The following is a 19,175-nucleotide window of genomic DNA, read 5'->3' on the forward strand; positions in this document are numbered from 1 at the left end:
GTGAGAGCTGTGAGTTACAAGATTTTCTTCACTGCATCATCTTTACCAACAGCTTTCTGTTCAGCTCCCTCCCCGCTGCACGCTTCCCTTTCAGAAAACAGCCACCACACTTCAGTGCACCCCTTCTCCTCTCCAGTACTTCCTCCTCCTCATCTTGCCTCCCTGCTGCTCAAAGGTCAGAACATTTTGGTGAGGCAAAGGAAACATATATATATACACACACATACATGATGTTGCAAGTAGTGTTAAGTTCTACTGCGATCTTTTCTTATGAAACCTCTGCTAAGGAGGAAGAGGAACTTTCCTACTGCTATCAACTGTTATGATGCTGAGCAACACGTCGTATTAATAAATGTATCAACAAAGTAGTTCACATCAGATCAATACATTTGGGGTTTGTAGTTTTTGAAGTGTTTCCTGTGTGCTGTCATGCATGGTGAGAAGTAAAAAGCGTCATTTTAAGAGCAGCTTCAATATGAAGGGAAGTGCTCCTACTTGCTTATTTCACAGTCTCTTGAAATTTTCCACGTCTTCCTAAAACTCGATCTCTGCGGCTGGCTTTCTATCAGCCTTCTCAGAATCAGAATATTCATCCAAAAGCTGTTTTCCGATACAGATGATCGGGAGCTGGTATGGCTGCCCAGTGCACCTTCCTTCTCATTTAAAAGGACAACTGTTGACAAGGGCCTCTTGTACAGCGAGCTACGAACATATCAGGATCCTTTTGAATGTTAAGGCCTTAGCCTAGATTAATAAACTGAGCAAGACGTGATGAGTTGGGACTTTGTTTTAAGCACCCAAATCATGGTTCAAAGACTTTTTACACACAGAGCTTCTGAAAAACCTAAACAAACCGTATCAGCATGGCCGATCAGCGCAGCTCTCTGAGCAGCACACATACCAACAGGAACCCAGAGCTGTTTACCATGCGCAACAGGCTGAGAAACCTGAAACCCCCACTTTTGCCACAGAGGATAGCGTAACATTCTCTACACCACATTACAAGCCTATAAATACACTGCAAGACTTCAGGGATCTTACTCTGAAAGCAACTGAAGTGTTTTCAAAAGAAGAGAGGCTCCCACACCTCTCCCCCCTGTGACACAAAGCCTTCATACCAGCTGTCTGCAACCAGCTCCCTGCAGCGTGAAAAACACCAAACTTATTACCAAATGCAGTTATTAAAGACTCAAGACTGCAACTGCACATACAGTTTATTCCAAGTTTACATAAAAGCCGAACCAGAAACTACACCAAAGGCAGGAGTATAATAAAGGCACCGCTGTGTTACAACTAAGGCTGGTGAAAGATTTTTAAAAAAAAAATAAAAAAATAAAAAAATCGAAGATAGATAACACAGGGAGAAAACCACTTCCAGAGTTAACATAAACCAGACTGGAACGAGGGGGGCGGGGGAAGGAGCTTAAAATAAATAAATAAATAGAAACACTTCTAGAAGGCCATGCACATGTCAGAGGAAAAGCCTCTATTTAGAGCTTTGTTGGACAGAAGGGCAAAAAAATGTGTTGATGATGCCTTCACCAACACCAGCCCTTCAGTTGGGGAACATCCCACAGTTCATAACATCCCACAGAACATAATACAGTGTGAAGTGGCAGCTCCTCCTGCCACTGCTACAGGAGCAGCCACAAGCTCAAAGCCCAGCAGTGAAAATCCCTGGGATTCACTGGCCGAAGACCACAGCCTCCTAGGAAAAAGTTCAGCCTTCAGAGAATGAGGAGTGGAAAAGAGACCTTCACCTCTGGGTCGCCAGCTCACACAGGAGCTGTGGAAACTTGTCTGTAGCGCTGCAGGGAAGGCTGTGTGAGTGATCCTTCCTTAATTAACTGGGACATGGGGCGGGGGGAGCATATTAATGCTTGTGACACACAATCCTCCCCACACTTTTCCCAAATGGCTCTCACTGCCCATTTAGCACTGAACAGGCCATGGGAGATACCTGGTTCCCACACACAGATGGCAAGAAGATCAGCCCTGGTCCTCAGGAAAGCCGATCCAGTCATCCTGAAAAGCAGAGGTTGTTACTTTGTCGTGGTGGTGCTTGACATGTGTGCACTGACGCATGTTGCACAGCAGTTATCTTTATAAAGGAATATTTAACCTCACTATATGCAGTGAGTGTCAAAGACAGACCTTGGTTTTATTGCAATATAACCTTACAAATTCATTCCTTTGCTCACAGTAGCCACCATGCTTAAATACCTACCAGCAAAACAGTTCAGAAATTCCCATACCGTTCACCTGTGTACTAGTCAAAAGACACAACTGGACTGATTTATCCCCTTTCCTTTCCAAGAACACATTTTCAAATGGACTGAGATGGTTTACGTCCCAAAGCAAGCGGTGACTTCCTGAGTAAAGCATATAGCAATACCAGCACTTTTCTGAATCTTTCTACAAACCAAAAAACCCCATCCCTAAATGACCCTCACACAGGTCTCCTCTTTGAACCATGTTTTACCCATGTGCCAAAATCACAATAACCCAGCCTCAACCTTCACTCTGTTGGGTCCCTTAGAATGCTCAAATGAAAGGTAAATAACACTTCTTACACATTTACTGCTACAGAGAGAAGCAATCTCTCTAAACGTCCTATGATCTATCCTCCCATTTTAAAAAGCCTGCTATATCCACACAGCCTATAATCACCACATGCAGAGGTCAGACCCCAAGCCTACTAATGTGCTAATAAAAACTGCTAATAAAAATTTTAGGCTCCTTAAGCTCTGCTAAGATTTTTACTGGAGATCTGAGTGCTCTACTTGTACGGCTGGGTACTGAAAACAGATGGGATCCATGCTGGGCTCCTAAACAACAGCCTTCACAGACCAAAACTTTATGAGAAACAGTAATGAATTGGGTTTTATTGCAGATTTCTGTGCATCTACTTACAGAGTCTCCAAGTTGAGCTGTGCTCTTCAATAACATTTGCTGATTTGATAAAGTAAATGAGCAAAATCTAATCACAGGGTTCCTCTGAAGGGTTAACTATTTCACACAGCAAGAGAGACAGACCAGCACATAGGAATGCCTCTTGTTGCCATGCAGTTTGATTACAGATTACCCCCCTGTCATAGGAGATATGACTCAGATCACAGAGTCATTCAAGTCACAAACATACTGGCTCTCTGCTTTCATAATACAGCGGAATACCCAGTACCTTCAGACAGCTGGTTAGGGAAAGCAGCAGCACAGAACGAGGCTGGAATCACAGAAAGCAGCTGTGCAGCAACACGAACTGGGCTTATCTGCACCTTCCAAACATCAAATGCCGCTAATATATACTGCCCCGTGCTGTGCTGAAGAAAACACATTTCTGTACCAAGCAAAAGCTATAAAACAAGCATGCTCTAAAGCTGTAATTTTTATAAGCAAAAGACAAATTTCTTATTTAGAGAAAAAAAAAAAGGAAAAAAAAATAGAGCAAACAGTGGAAGTGCTGCCTGGAATTTTTTCACAGCTGATACTGAAATGTCTAGCTCACTCTAGTACTTGGCACCAGACCTTGCCTGCTTTATCAAGAACTGGAAGAACACCCATAGAGGTTGGGCTAAATGTCCAGCTTTCCCAGTACTCCTCCTCCAGCAGTGGACATAAGCAGGTGCTTGGGGAAGAGTGAGACCAGGGTGAGCACGTTGGTATGACATTTCCTCCAGCTCCCAACCACCAGCCCCCTACAGCCCCGCTCAACTGTAAAGGAAAGTGACATTAACTGTTACACAAACTTACTCCCTAAAAGTGAACTGGAAGAACTACATTGTTTCTCCTTTTGCTATGTTTATAGACATTTATTTCCCCCACACACACCTGAGTGAGTTGAATGCATGTATTGATTTGGCAGGTCTCTGCTTTGAAAAGGGAGGGGTAACGACATTTTTAGAGGACAGTCACTAGGGTGACTACTGCAACAACCAGGATGCCCCAGCTTTTGATTAGACTACTTCAGGCTCTCAGCTATTTTGCAATTTCTGCTTTCTATTTCCAACAGGTTTTAGGTGTCAAACATGGTTGCTTATTATCTGAAATAAGTGCAGTTTCCTCCTTGAGGATATCTGCATCTTTGATCAAGTCAGTTCTCCCATCCCAACACAAGGCTCATTTGAAATAAGCTGCCAACATGCAAAGAACTTCTCTGGCTCTGTTGCAGATCTAAGTATTTCACAACAATATCCAAATCCTTTGACTTAGTCCTTCCTTTCTAAAAGTTTCATATCCTCACATGCATGTTCCTCCCCGCTACAATCCCTCCCTCAAAAGCTGTGTTATAAAAAGCAAAAGCAAGTAGTTCATTCCTTTTCACTGCTTCATGCTTTCCCACATCTGGCATGCCACCATATATTTTCTATTCAAATTCTCTCAACCTCCATCCTGTCAGGGACAGATGTTTACCAAGCAAACAGAAAGCTGGACTAAGCTGAAGTATCTGTGCAGATACTAATATGCAGGAGTTTGAAATGTATACAGTGAAACATTCATACCTTCTTTGGACAGTGCACAGAATGAGCTAACGTGAGAAGCACGACATGTAACATCCAGACCCTTACATGCTGCAGACAAGCAAATTTCAGAGCCCATTCCTGAATCCACAACGCAGCTTCTCAGAACTAGGACTTCATTGTGTTGCCCCTCACTCAAGCACCCCAAGTTCTCCTGATGCAGGGAGTTGTCACTGTAAGTATTATTAGCAGAGCTTGACTTGCCATGGATAATCTTACCCACACAGCTACAGCTTCTACACAAGGATTCAGAAACTCATCAGAATGAGCAAAGACCAACCATCCTAGAAAATAACAAATCATTCTTTGCTCTGGGAAAGGTGGCAGCAGGTAATATCCACATCCATTAGTGCAACAAGATCGTCCACTGGCACGTCTGTAACAGCTGCCAGGCATTTCCTTTTAAACTTTTTTTTTGTCCTTTTTAAGTGCATGCCTTTCCTTTTCTTACTTTGTTGATCACTTCTGCCTCTGACATACTGCAAAGTAACAGTTTTCAATTACTAACAGGCTAGACCAAGTGTCATAGCACCAAAAGCAAAAATCTGCGTAATAAGAAGATAAGGGAGAGCAGTCACAGACTTCAAAGAAGAATCACAAAGACCTGAAAAGCTCTTCCACAATTCACGCTCCATTTGGTTCCTATCCCTTTGGGAATGCTGTCAATAGTGAAGACAAGGAATAGATTTCGCAGCAGCCTAAAATCTGGATGCAAGATGCAGCAAGACAAATATAGCAGAACAGCCTGTCGTGGCTCACACGTATATTGACATGAATGTACAGTTGCAAGACAGTAACTAAATGCAGTGGGCCTCAGTTATTTTTAGGTCTATTGTGAAACCCCAATGACACTTCATTTCAGCTGCTCCAAAGATACAATACCACCACCATCACTCAGGCCTGGGCTCTGTCATTACTCCTGGTTTGATGGTCTGAGTCTAACCCTTGCCCTACACTAGAATTTTGCTGCCAAGGCGATGAAGCCCCTGGCACAGACAGGGCAATGCAGACAAGAAGAACGTTTTGGACAACTAGCTCACATGGGCTGGTGAAGTAGTCTGGCTGTTGCAGAGAAGAGCTGCCGCATTTGCTGCAGCCCTGCTAGAAGTCTCATAGCCATGCTGGCCAAGGTCACTTCAGTTGATGTGCCCTTGAACTGCTGCAGGCAGAGCACCCATTACTATGGGACCTTGAGGGAAGGGAAAGTAAACAACGCCACAAAGGGAAATGGAGGCCAGGATTTCAAGTAAACATCCCAGGCTAGGGAGTTCTGAAAACAATGAACTTGACAGATTCCAGGAGCAAAAGTGTCCTTCATGCCTCTACGATGTTTGCTTGGGTCTTGTTACACAGACATATCACTTAAGAAAATCTCCTGCTGACATATGAGGACAAACAGGCTTCACTGTTGGAACGATCAGTGAAAAGATGAGGCCTCATCCTGTTTATGTACGCTTCTGCAGATCTGTTCTAAGCAGTAGTAAAAGAAGCAACACAAACTCTTCAGGACAGAACAGTCTCGTACACCTCTTGCACCCAGCCTGGCAGGACACAGCCCCAGGACCAAGTTCCCGTATCTATCACGGCTCTTCTAACGGCAGTAAGGTGCTGGTGTTCACACAAGCTCTTGACACAGCTGCCTCTGAAGCAGCCGCATAAGCAGGACACTTTTAGAACAGCAGGGTACATAGGGCATACGAGGCAAGCAGTGCAGAGGGCCACATGTATGCCACACAGAGGCTTCAGACCAAAGCAGGCTTGCAAGCTGCCACCTTCCCCCCAGATTTGCAAGACCCAAGTATAAGCAATGCAGGTGCTGTCTCACTTCCAAAACCAGCAGTGGCAATCCTCTTTCGCAAGAAGGGCAAACCTATTACACAACAGCGAGGCTATCTGGATCTTCTTACTCCCTCGGTCACCCTCCTTAAGACTCAACTCTTCAATCCTTGTTCTTATTCACAAGCCAACCCTAGTACAAGTAAACCCCACGTAACGCCAGCAAAGACAAGACCACCCTTTTGTCTCCCAGCTGAGATGGAAGAAGCTTTTCATGCTCCTGCAGAAGACCAACTCTTCATGCACTAAAGGGGGTAGATCTCCAAGCTTTCTTCCTTTGCTCCTTCAGCTGAAAACAGTCTCAGGTCTTCTGTTTCTGCTCTGAACTGTCCCCTGAAAATTCTGTCCTTTGATTCCCAAATCACAGGGAGAATGCATAGGGAAATATTGTTAATCTGCAATTGAAGAGAAACACAAACACCACATATGTACTCTACCCATAAAGATATCCTCTGCTTGCTTTGGTGTGATATAGAGCAATAAAGATGCCTCTGGAAATCCAGAAATCTCCCACTATATAAAAAAAAAAAAAAGTATTTCTCCCTGTATGTAGCAAGATATTTCCACACACAAAAAATTCAAGTAAGAAAAGGCATTACATATAGCAAAAAGGACTGCAGCATCCACTGCTTCCTTGCGCTACACCATCAGCTAAACTACAAGTAGAGAGCAGTCTCTAACTGTGTGTTACTGTTGTAGATAATGTACTGTGAACACAAAACCAAGGATCAAAAAGCTAACAAGTCATTAAATTATTGCTCTGCTTTTTAGAAGGAAAAAAAATAAAGTGTCCTATTCATTAAGTAGCATGCTTAGCTACTTAAACAATTGAGCTCCTTTCCTAGCATCATGGTATGTCACAAAATGTGTCATGTCAAAAGGGTTATCTGTAGGTCAGCAGCGGTCTGGCCAAAACACACTTACATATCACTAATTAAAGAGAACTAGATTCTTTCACTAATACTCTGCCATATGATAATCCCAGTGGTGGCAGGCCCTTCCCATCTGGCCTGTCACCTTTTGTTTTAGTTTCAAAAGAGACAAAGCAGCTCCGAGAGCCACTTGCAGCACCCTGGGCTCTGTACCTGTAACACCCATTCCAGGTGGCCACGGGCTGATAACTGACCAAGGGAAGGAATCATTTCACTGTGCCTTGGGCTTAGATGGCTTGCTACAGTCCCCTCCCCTCCCATTTTCTATTAGTCATCTGACAGCACAGCTGTACAGCCCGACTTTAAAAATAGTGGTGTCTCACAAAGGTAACTGTTGCTGAGCTTAAGGCGCACGCAGAGTTTGAATACCTTAAAGCACAAACTGAAATATGCTTAATAGAGAGGGAATGGGGATTACCCTGCAGCCAGCCATTTACACCACAACAGACCCGCCAAGGTGTCATCCAGGCTTTCCTTTAACACTGCTCCTCAGGGGCATTAAGCCTGTAACAGACCTAGAAGAGATTGTCACAAGTATGAGAACTACAGTAGGATAAACACTATCCCACAGGAGCCGGAGTAGAGAAACACCTGCTCAGTCCAACACTGCATTTCACACAGTGAGGCAGCAACTGCAGCGCATCAGGCCAAGGGGAAAAAACACAGACGAGGAGCCCTCATCAGTCATGCTGGCAGGGTAAAGATGGGTCCCTACCAGGCACATCCTTCAGCTAACTGGAGTGTCACACTCACCTTCTGAACAGATCTCTCCTGCAGAAAGGAGCCACATCTCACGTGGCAATTAAGCATTTGACAGTTCAGGGAAGTTGAGGCCATTTAGACTTCCAAGCCCAACAAAACAACTCTCCACAGATGAAAAATCCAGATTCCTCTATGAATAATACAGCTCCCAGGGTTCTAAAAGCAGCAGGGTTTTCTAGATTCTCCAGAAGGCCACCATCAGCAACAGGCTCGGCAATCCTGAGCTGATGCTCCAGATACTCAGGCTTCCTTGGTGACTGCATGAGGAGAGTGATGATGCTTCTCAGAACCACAACTATCAGTCACGGCAGAAGCAGGTGCTTTTCACAGGCAGTTCAGTGAATGCCAAAGGCAGTCAGCAGCACACTGCCTTCCAGAAGCATTACGATTACCATTAAAAGTACCAGCCTGGGCTTTATTACCCTGTAATTTGCATCTGTATGGTTCCTCATCAGTTACAACGGCCAGTAGCTTTTCTAACAGGTGTCAGTAAGCTGGCATATCTTCTTCCTCTTCCCATCCTAAATCCTGCATTTGTCTCCTTTCCTTTATTATTTATATTGTAGCTAAAGTGTCATCTGTGGTAAGGCATCCTTTTAGGCTCCTACACTACCTCAATTCTAAACTTAATGCCTTTGTTTCCCCCGTTCAAAAAGACCAATACACACATCTGGGTCTCTGAAGTGTTGAGACTGTTTTGGTCATTTTTCGAGGGGAGAAAGGGAGGAAAAAGCAGTTAACTGATTTATCTAAGATCAACAAGCCAAGGAACTAAGGGCTAGTGAAAAGCTTTGTGCTTGTGTCACAAAGCAAATAAGCTGTGGCAAACGCACACTAGAACATTTCCGATGGCGATTACTGCTTCACTTACAAAGAGATGTCTATATTAATTATATTATGAATGGCACCAAGTCAGCATGTTTTATGTTCAAAACAAACAATCAAAAATGACCTTCCAACTCCCATTTGAGCAAACAAACAAAAAATTATTTTGAAAAGACCATGTTTAGAATTTCTATTCTAGTAGTAAAACTATTAGAAGCAATTTCTGGAAAACCTAGCTTTTCCTAACCCCATGTTTCAAGCCTTCCTGCTTCAGAAACTTGTGACAATAGTGTAACTCTAGCTTGCATTAAAAACAATCAGATTCACATTTTTCCATCACTGTCAAAGAACCGCCTCTATTTTCTTTGGAGGCAACTGAAACAAGTACTTTTCCTAATCATCTTCATAATTGTTTTATAGACATGGTAAAGGTTTCCTTCCCAGAGTGAAAGGAAAATTGTATGAAAGCTGTAAAATACTTCTATAGCCATCAAAGAGTTTAGAAAGGTTGTCTTTTTCCTCAGAAGTAGCTTAGAAGTTTTGTCTTTAAAGAAACTGCTTGTGCCAGTGATGACAAAATATCAAAGGACAGATGAGGAAAACTGTAAATGTAATTAATTTCTGCATACAAAGGAAAGGAAGTAGCAAGCATATAGCCTGGAGTCTGTTAATTAAAAATTAAATACCAGATTAAACCCAAACTGGTCCAAGTTTCTAAACTGGTCAAGGTTTTTTTCCACTGTTTTATTTTAAAAAGACAAACCTTCCTCTCTGACAGCAAAAGGAAGCAAGGCAGCATTAGAGGAGCCTAACCAGGATCCCCAGCTCTCCTGCCCCCATTTTACAGCACGATCATCCATGAGTTCCATACCTGGGACCATCTCGCTCACTCTCTCCCTTTATCAGGGACACCCTCATGAATTCTTCTATCTATCTTCCAATCTAACTCTCCCATCACAAGTCAAAGTGTGAGGAAGAAATACTGGAGTGATGAAGAAACACTGGACTTCATCTCCAGCCACACCTTCAACCACCTACCCTTACTTTCCAGACCATCTTCCCTTTCATACCTATTTCTCATGCCTTGAACAGCACTACACCTGCACCCTCTTTCCTCCCCAACTCATCATTATCCATTCACCTTTGTCCTTTTGATCAGATCTCCTCCAAGTACAGCTCCAATCTCTTTTCTTCTCCACAATGTCCCTATCATTCTCAGAGACTCCCCTTTCCTTGCTGCCACTCCATCCAGCCCTGCTGCTGAACACTTCCTCGCTCACACGTGTCCAGCAAGTTAGTGACCCAGACTCAAACCCACCCAGGCAGCTGAAAGGTCATTTGTTTGAACTGAAATTCACGGTATCTTCTTCATCTTCCTGTTTCCATCCCTGTGGCCTCCTCTATCAACACCATCCAGCCCACCATGTGGCTTTATCTTGGCCCTTCTAAATCATTCAATGCATTCCTCAAAGATCCCCTTATTTTATTCCAAATTCCAGTGAGCTTCTGGCCTCACTCCTTGCCCTCTCAACTCTTCCTTCTTTGCAACAGATCTCCGAGTACTGTTATTAGGGGGAAAAATTCCACTTGCACACAAGAACTTGGAGAGTTCACTCTCTACTTCAAGCCTGGCAATTTCTGTGCAAATTTAAAACGCCTCTCCAACATCTCTGAAATGCCTGGCTATCAGCACAGTATGTCTACAAAGCTCCCTTTATTCCTCCCCACCACTTTCCAGCTTGCTGTATCGCTAGATACCCCTTTGTTTGATTAAGACTAATCATAGCTTAAGGACACAGAGGGCACTTGAACAGCTGCTTATCAACTCTGCCTTCAAAAAGAATGGATTTCCCCCCGCCCCCCCCACCAGGAGAGTAACAAACAAGAATGATTCACTGACCTACTAAAGGAGCATGTGGAAAAACATGAGTAAAGCTAAGACCTGAATTTTGGGTTTCTTGGCTTTAATTCCTCTTTGCCACTCAGCAGAAAGAAATTAAAAGCGGTAAGGGGGAGAGATCTGGAAATCAAAGTGTTACTTTCTGTTGCCATCGAACTCTACTTCATTGAAAGCACATCATAATCACGCAACACAAAATCTTTGCTACAAGTAATTCCAAATCTCACAGTTCAGCCAAGCTTTTCTCCAACCACGCACAACTTACTGAGAATTTGCAATATGAGGACAAACTCGCCTCCTCTTCCCTATTTCACCAACCCATCAAAAATTATGATTATGAAATCCATGTTGAACTAAAGCCAGAAAATAACATCTGTTTACTGTGTGAAAACACAAGACAAGAGAACTACAACAAAACATGCAGATTAAATACTAAATCAAAAGATACTATCAAAGATGTGCTTTTTTAATAAAAATGTGACTACCATGTATCACACCTCTGTAGTAACACCTTACACTGGTCACACACCACTAAATGCTTGTGACCTGAAGAGCCACCAAAAAACCATGAGCAGAATGAAAAAAATTTGTCCTTATATCTAAATCTCTGTCCACAGAATTTGTCTTTTCTTCCTCTAAGTCATGTGTAGCCCTCAAGACACCAAAACCTTAATTTCCATCAAGGCCTTCTCACATCACCACTACTAAATGTTTGCTTTAGCAAAAGAAATGAATATTTGAAATGAGAACAGCTCAGCAATCTTCCTGCAAACCTCTCTGAGGTTCAGGGTTGTCAAGGTGGAATTTAAAAGTGCATCTTACATAGAGCTTAAAAGCTTGTGACTATATCAAGCATATGACATAAGCAAGGTAAGAGGCTCAGTAACAATGTCCTGATTCATATCACACTCTTGCTTTGAAGTGACCCTTAACCACAAATACAACTCTGCTCAAGTTAAACTTGATTCATAGGATGAATATAGGTGGTTTTATCAGAGTAGTTTCTACAAGCAGCATGTAAAACGTACAACTAAATTCTGGAAGATTTTAATCTCAAACCTGCTCTCACCATTGCCAAGAACCTCCCAAAACACATGCTGCATTTAATAAAGAATATGTGGCAAAGGTGCTTTGGAAACAAGCTGATCCCTAATGTCAGTCCACTGTTGAAGGGAATATTTTTGGCTTCTATCTACATGAAGTGAAGGGGTCATATTGCTAAAGAGGAGAGATGAGATCTAGAAATGACCTGGCAAGCTTTTCAAAAGGTAGCCTTCGTCACAGTTCCCAGGCTCCACTCTCCTGTTCTGTACAGCTTTACAACAAGCAGGATCCAGAAGGTTTTAGACAAGTATTTTATCAATGTTAACACTCTTACCTAAAGCACAACACCTGGCATGTTCCCTAAGCTCTTCTTAGAAGGTGAGAGAACTCTGAGGCTACTTAATGATAAATGAGCCCACTGAGTCATCTTCATCTACCCTACCATACCCTACCACTAAGACGGACATCGACTGACATAATATGTAACAGAAGTTTAGGAACACCACCACCCACACTGCGTGGGAGCAGTATCTTTAATAATTCCTAAAATACAGCTTTGTTTACATGAGGTACATGGCCAGCCACAACTGACTAGCCCATTCTCTCAACTGCAGAGACTGCCCCCCAGCACTGCACAAGAGGGGAAGCTTCATAAAGAAAATTAATGTCTTGCAAGTTCCCAGAGCCTCATCAACCTCTTATTTCTTTACAGGGCATGGCTAAGACACACTGGGTGAGTACAAGCTGAAGTCTGCCCTGTCCCTTATCCATTTTACATCTAAAGACAGTAACTAAAGAATCGACTCACATCTACTTTCTCCAGGAAAGTAGTTCCCACTCCCTGCCGTGATAACATTAGCCCTTCCAGCACGATTTACCTCTCCACCACCTCAGCATCAAAACCCCAGAGATAAACTAGCACAACGCTGCTGATTCCTACGCACACCTTTCAGAGCTCCACGTGCAGTGCTCAGAACACGCCAGACTGCACTTCCAAGTGCATATTTCAGGTTTTGAACCTTAAACTATATGTTACTGTTCCCAAAGTAGAGCTTTCCACAGGGAAGTCTAATGTCCCCATATTCCAGCCTGTTAGGGCAATGAATAGTTCACAGCGCCCTTTCACAGAGCATAATTTTTCACTTCACATAAACCTTCATCTTGCATTCTACAAGGAGCTGAACATTACTCTTCTGCTGAAGACAATAGCGCTCCAATACAAAGGAGAAAAATCTTCTGTTCCAATCTCAGAAAAAAACCCAAACTCTTCATGATATGCTGTGGTTAGAACATTTCAGAACACAATTCAGTTTGGGGAAGCTACTTATGGGTAATGTAATTATTTGGATAATTGTAAAGTTTTTAAAGGGCTTTAGTAAATTATATAGTGAGATTATGTATCATTTGACTTAATTCTGCTTAATAACCATTGTAAGGCATATAAACATTAGCATAGTTTCTCATTACAATGAACAGTGTCAAAGGTCATTTTCATTTCAGAAAGCACTTTTTTTAAAAAAAATCTTTTTGCCTTTAAAGTGTCCTGACTGCCAATTATAGCTACCTGCACACACCAAGACCTGCAAGGTCACATTGTTTTAAAGGGCTGAGATGAAGGGGCTAAAAGAGGAAAGCCAAGGTTCTTTTATCTTCATCGCTGTGGTATAGTTCCCACAGTCAATCTTGTAAGAAAAACGGGTGACATTTAGGTAAAGTACAGCCCACGTGATACCTGTGGTAAGCCCTAGTGTTTATAAGTAACTTATTGATTTAGAAGATTAAAACAATCTCCTAACTGTACAGGGGAGTATGCTATGGTCGCATTTTTTCCTCTGTGAAATGGCTCATCTGAAATGAGGATCTTGAACCTGCGCAACTGGATACGTGACTGAAACAGCTATGATGAAAATTAAAATCAGGTTAGCTTGTACTGCTCAAAGGCAACAGGGAATCGCTTCCCTTGTGTTCAGAAATAGCTTTTTTATCATAAAAAGTTTGACAGTTAACAGCACCAAGCCATATTAAAAAAAAAAAAAAAGAAATGTACAGCACAATTAAAAGAGCCCAAGGCCACACTGTGCATCCCAACACGAACGTGATTCAGCATAAACCATCCTAGGCAATGACTTAGATAATCTAGAAAAATTTTGCATTCTAACTCATTGGTAAAGCTAATGGATACCATACAATTACATGCTTCTTTTTAAAACTTTAAACACTGAAATACTAGCAATGGGTGTCAAGTGTCAATAAATATTACACACAGAGCTCTGTTGCAGCAACTTCCTTGTTTTTGTATTTAACATACTGCATCACCCCAGCTATAGAAACACGATGAGCTAACTCACGCCCTGGTTGCTGGTTCTGCAACAGCCACAAAGCAAAACCCACACTTCTTCACCTTTTTGTTTTACGGTTTTTAGCACTGGTTTCCACATCCCCCAGTCCTCTTCTAGAGTGAATTTCTATCAGGCAAAGGCAGTACGAGAAATGTAAACACAGAAACTGCATGTTTTGTCAGTGCTAGATCAGATAGACAATAATGGGAAAGATACAGCTGAGGCAACAGGAACGAAAATATCCCCATAAGCCAACGAAGATCAAATCAAACTTGAAGAAGAGCACAAAAGGCAGTTGCTGTTTACCCGAGTGTGGTATGTTCCCTGAGGAGGCTATGGGCAGAGAGACCGCTTCCAAGGTGGAAAGGTTTGACCTACGTGCTTTATCAATCATTTGTTAAATGGTGATGACTCCTCATTTCATACCCACATTCATCACCCCACACTAGACTTTTCAAATTATTTTAATCCTTTCGAGACCCAAGTCTGCAATTAATTTCTTAGGCAGATTTTTTAAAAAAAATTCATCACAAAGCCACCAAGTAAGCAGGCTGAATCTGGGCAAAATGTTTCATGGTTGCAGTTAAGCAAACCTTAAGGTATCCATGTACAGAAGTATTAAGAACATGCTTTCCTTTGGTAGCCTCTAAGAAGGTATTTTCTGCACCTTGCCTCGTACTACCATCAACAAGCAGGGTAGAATTATTTCTGCTAAAACAGATTCGGTGCTCAATTTATGCATCTATATCAGAGTTCAGTATCGTCAAATTAGTATCACAGAATTATTCCTTTGCATTAGACGTTTCAAAGTCCAAAGGACACACTAATTGCAGCACAACAGAAACTAAAGCTGATAGAGGCCGATGAGAAGATACGCAAGAGAAGTCTAGTTCTGCCTCTTGCAGTACTTGGACCTTTGCATGCTCCTCTCAGTTTGTACAATAAAGGCAGCCTGGTTAATTTCTAGTTAAGTTTTACATTTTTATTACTTTTGTAAACGCAAAGAATTTATGTCCGCTGTTGAACGCACCTTATCTGACATGCGCTCTCTCGCCAGTAATAAATTGCTTGGTAAAAATGAACAAAATGAGATGATTACTTACATTTTTGCCCTAACTGCACAGAACAGATAGTTCTACTGCTTCCTCCTCATTGAGTAATACTTAAATAGAGGAATTTGGGGTGGGCAAAGTTAATTTTCTTCTAGCAAGCTAATATGGTTCCCATAAATGAAAATAAATATTTCCGTTGATATGCTCAGAGGCATTTTCCGTCATGCCTTTTAATCAACTTCCAAAATAGGCTCAACAGAGAACATCAGATTAGATCCAATTATTGCTATATCACACGGAACAAAAGACTCGAGCAGGCACACATCTTTTCAAAACATTTCTATTCCATAGCTCTGCCTCCATTTTGGATGACAGACAAAGGGGATAAATGTGAATATAATGCCTTATTAAAGAGATGAAAAGCAAAGCTGAAGTCTGAGCAAAAAGGTGCAGATAAACCCTGGAAGTGCTACCACCAGCTGCAGCCCCCGGAACAAAGGGAACAATGACAGATCCCGAATTGGTTGTAAAAATGAAATTGCGGGGGGGGTGGGGGGGGTCGGTTTAGAAAAATAATGGAAGAACAAAAAAAAAAAAAAAAAAAAAAGAGAAGAAAAATTGGCCGGTTTTCAGGCCGAGCAGGGCACAAAGGTTCCCTGCACCCTTTAAGGGTCTCTCCCGAGGCTGTTCAGCACGGGCTGTCCCCACTAGCCCCACGCCTGCCCGCGGGATGCTGAGCGCTGCCGGTGCCCCGGAGCCCGCAGCGGCGGAGGCGCCCCCCGCCGGGACGGCCCCGCTCCCACCCCGTGACAGCCCGGCCGCTCGCCCCACGTCGTGCGCGGCGGGGGAGCCGCTCGCAGGCCTGCGGGAAGCGCCCGCCGGGATCCCAAAGCGCACCGAAAACAAAAGCGACACGGTCACCCACGCGGGGGGGGGGGGGGGGGGGACGGGGACACGGCGACAGCGCGGCCCAACGGCGGCGCTCGGCCGCCCCCGGGGGTGCCGCGGCCGAGCGCCTCAGGCCCCGCGCCGCGCCCTCGGGTCCCCGCGTCGCCGCCCAGCCGGGGCTTTCCCCGCCGCCGTGACTCACCCCGGAGCCGCTCGGCCCCCCCGGGCCCGCCCCAGGCTCTCGCCCCGCGGCCCCCGGCGGCAGCCGGTACCTGTAGGCCAGGGACATGCACTCGAAGAGCTTCGTGAGGGAGGCGTCGATGCTGAGGCGTCCCCCGGCGCCGCCGCCGCCGCGGGCCGCCCCAAACTGGTAGGTCTGGCAGGTCTGCTCGTTGACCGTGTCGAAGTCGTAGCCCTTCTTGGGCGGGTGCTCGCTGTGCGGCGACGAGACCATGAAGTGGCCCGAGTGGATGATCTGGGGGCCCGGGGGCTGCCCCCGCCGCGGCCCGCACCGCCGCCCTCCGCCCGGCGAAGCACCCCCGTCGTCCGTGTCCGAGGAGTCCTCGTCGGGCTCCGTGCGGGGGGACAGCGGCCCCGCCGCCCCCAGGAGCCGCGCCGGCCGCATGAACACGTCGGCGGCCATGGCCCCGCTGCCGCCAGCCGCCGGCCGAGCACGCCGCCCGCTCTGCGCCGCCACCGCCCCGCTCCGCCCCGGGCCGGCCCCCGCCGCGCCGCGCCGCCGCGCTTAAAGGGGCCGGAGCCCCCGCTCCGCCCCGCGGCCTGCGCCCGCCCCCGCCGCCTCCCGGGGGGCGAGCCCGGGCCCGCCGTCGCCACCCCTGAGGTAGCGTCGCCTCGGGGAGAGCCGCTGGCCACCATCACCCGCCGCCAAGGCCACAGGGAGCCGCCCGCCGCGGGATGTTTTCCCTCAGGGAGAGCCGCGGCCCGCCATCAGCGCTTCCCCTCGCCCACCGCCCCTCAGCCAGCAGGGCGCCTTCAGGGGCGAGGGCAGGAGCACCCCGCCGCCTCCCCACCCCGACCCGGGCAGCTCTGGGCCTCAGTGACACCCGCCACCTTGTACCCTGCCCCTCGGGCACGGCCCGCCGCCGGGCATCACCTCACCGAGGCAGGGGGCACACCGCTGCCGCCAGGCCCCGGGCCCCGGTGCCGTCCTGTCCCTGCTCCTCCTGGGCCACGGGTTGAAGCCACCCAGTGTGGCACTTCCATCCAGCAGAACATCGTCGAGGGGCTTCAGAAACATCCCTAAACTTCAGGGACTCATAGGGGCATGAGAAGATGAAGAGGACAGCCCAGAACTGGCTGAAGGATGGCAGGAAGTGAAGTGCTAGAAAGTCCACGGATTTCAACTACCTTCAATATAGTACAATTGCTTATTATTTTCCAGAAGCAACCTGCAAGAAGCCAGGGCAGACCTGCAGCAGGTGGGCTGCACACAGCTGGAGGGATCACCCATGGCCGCAGAGGCGTTGGGACATGGAGCTCCTGCCGCCATCCCGGTGGCTCACACCCAACCCGCATACCTGCTTGGCAGTGTGTGGAAAGCAAGCACAACTGTTCCAGGGAAAGTAGGAAAGATCAGCTTTCATCCTTCTCAGAAGCATAAAGGAAGCAATGGATCCTGGAGGCCAACATGAAAGCACAGCAATAGGGCCAGCAGATGTGTTAGTCTGCGGAGAGAACAGCAGCTCACAGCACAAAAATCCACGTACATACATACGTACATATGAAGTCAAGGGAAAAGATCTCTAGCTTGCCCTGTAGAGCAAGCCTCCATCACCAGGACAGCATTCTTAGTGACATACTCCAAAGTGTTTACACTAAACTGCTTATATTCTCTCAGTTCTAGGACGTCATACTTAAAAAAACAGGCTCTTCTACACAGTCATCCTCAGAAGGGGAAAATAAACCCCAAACATTTAATTGCCACATGCTACTTTTTCTGCTTTGTAAAACTAGAAATAAGGGAAACTCAAGAGATCGAAATAGCAAGTCTTGGGCAGGGAAGGAAGAGACATTCCTGCAATATCACAATTATGCCCTTGCAGTGATCTAATATTCTCCATTAAAGAACGCGAAATCAAGATGGATCACCGTTTAGGGGAGGAATGGTAAGTCAAATACTTCCCTACACATGAAAGGAGCAGTAAGGCAAGGTCACATCATGTGAAGGCTCTGTTATAAATCTTTAGAAGTCAAGGCTAACATTCAGCTCTTAGCATCACATACAACTAAAATTCTTAAGAAAAGGCCACAATCATATTTAGCTTGAAAGCTGGTTATTGCTTATATTAATGTTGGTTTCAAAAAACAAGGAAAAAAAAAAAAGAATGCTATCTCCCAGAATGCTATCCAGACATTCTGATTGGGAGTACTTTAAGTACAAAACCAAAAAACATTTCAAAACAACATTCAGTTTTACAGTATCTATTTTAAGCCTTAAATGTCATTTGTAAAGAACTAAACCTGAACTAAAAAGAATAATCACAACACACATGAATAACAGCGCTGTATACAGTACTTCCATGACAACAGCTTATACATTCACCTCACAAAATTATGAGCAAGCCACACTCGCTTCTTCCAGTATGAGGAGGGGTAACTTGTTAAAATAAAGTTGCTAGGTAGCAATGCAATTTTCTAAGAGTTAGCAGTACACCAAACCACCGTTTTAAATAGGGGTAGCAGCGTGAAGCTGTAACTAACATTTGATGCAGTTTGGGGTTTTCTCCTCTAGTCATCCTTAGTGCAAATACCACAGATGCAAGGGAAGAGGCATCCCTTCAAATAAATCCAGTTATTTTGGAGACAGACCTCTTGGTCTGCCTTTTTAAGATCAGCATTTACGTGATCAGCAACAGGTCAAGACTCCCGGCTATCCTCTCCTCCTCCACAGTAAGGCATGCTAGGAGGCACAGAGAAACACTAAGGGCCACAGCAGCCCCTCTCGAGTATGCTTTTCTTACCGTTTCTTTTTAGCAATCTGCAGCGCAAGGTGAAACGTAGGCCACCATCTTCTGATGATGTTCCTTCAACAGCAAAGGCTTTTAGCACAGGAGGAGACA

The 19,175-nt window shown here is 45.1% G+C and overlaps 1 protein-coding gene across 1 annotated transcript in view; it reads right to left on the reverse strand.

Moving 5' to 3' along the window:
- MLXIP (MLX interacting protein) overlaps positions 1-17,159 on the reverse strand; it is a 49,347-nt gene extending 32,188 nt beyond the window's left edge. Inside the window, 1 exon segment of the mRNA XM_080406169.1 lies at positions 16,368-17,159. Coding sequence (XP_080262295.1) covers positions 16,368-16,738 — 371 coding nt within the window. The 5' untranslated portion in view covers positions 16,739-17,159.
- Positions 17,160-19,175: the final 2,016 nt, after the last annotated feature.

The sequence above is a fragment of the Falco punctatus genome (genome assembly GCF_963210335.1).
Source record: "Falco punctatus genome assembly, chromosome: 1".
Lineage (NCBI taxonomy): Eukaryota > Metazoa > Chordata > Aves > Falconiformes > Falconidae > Falco > Falco punctatus.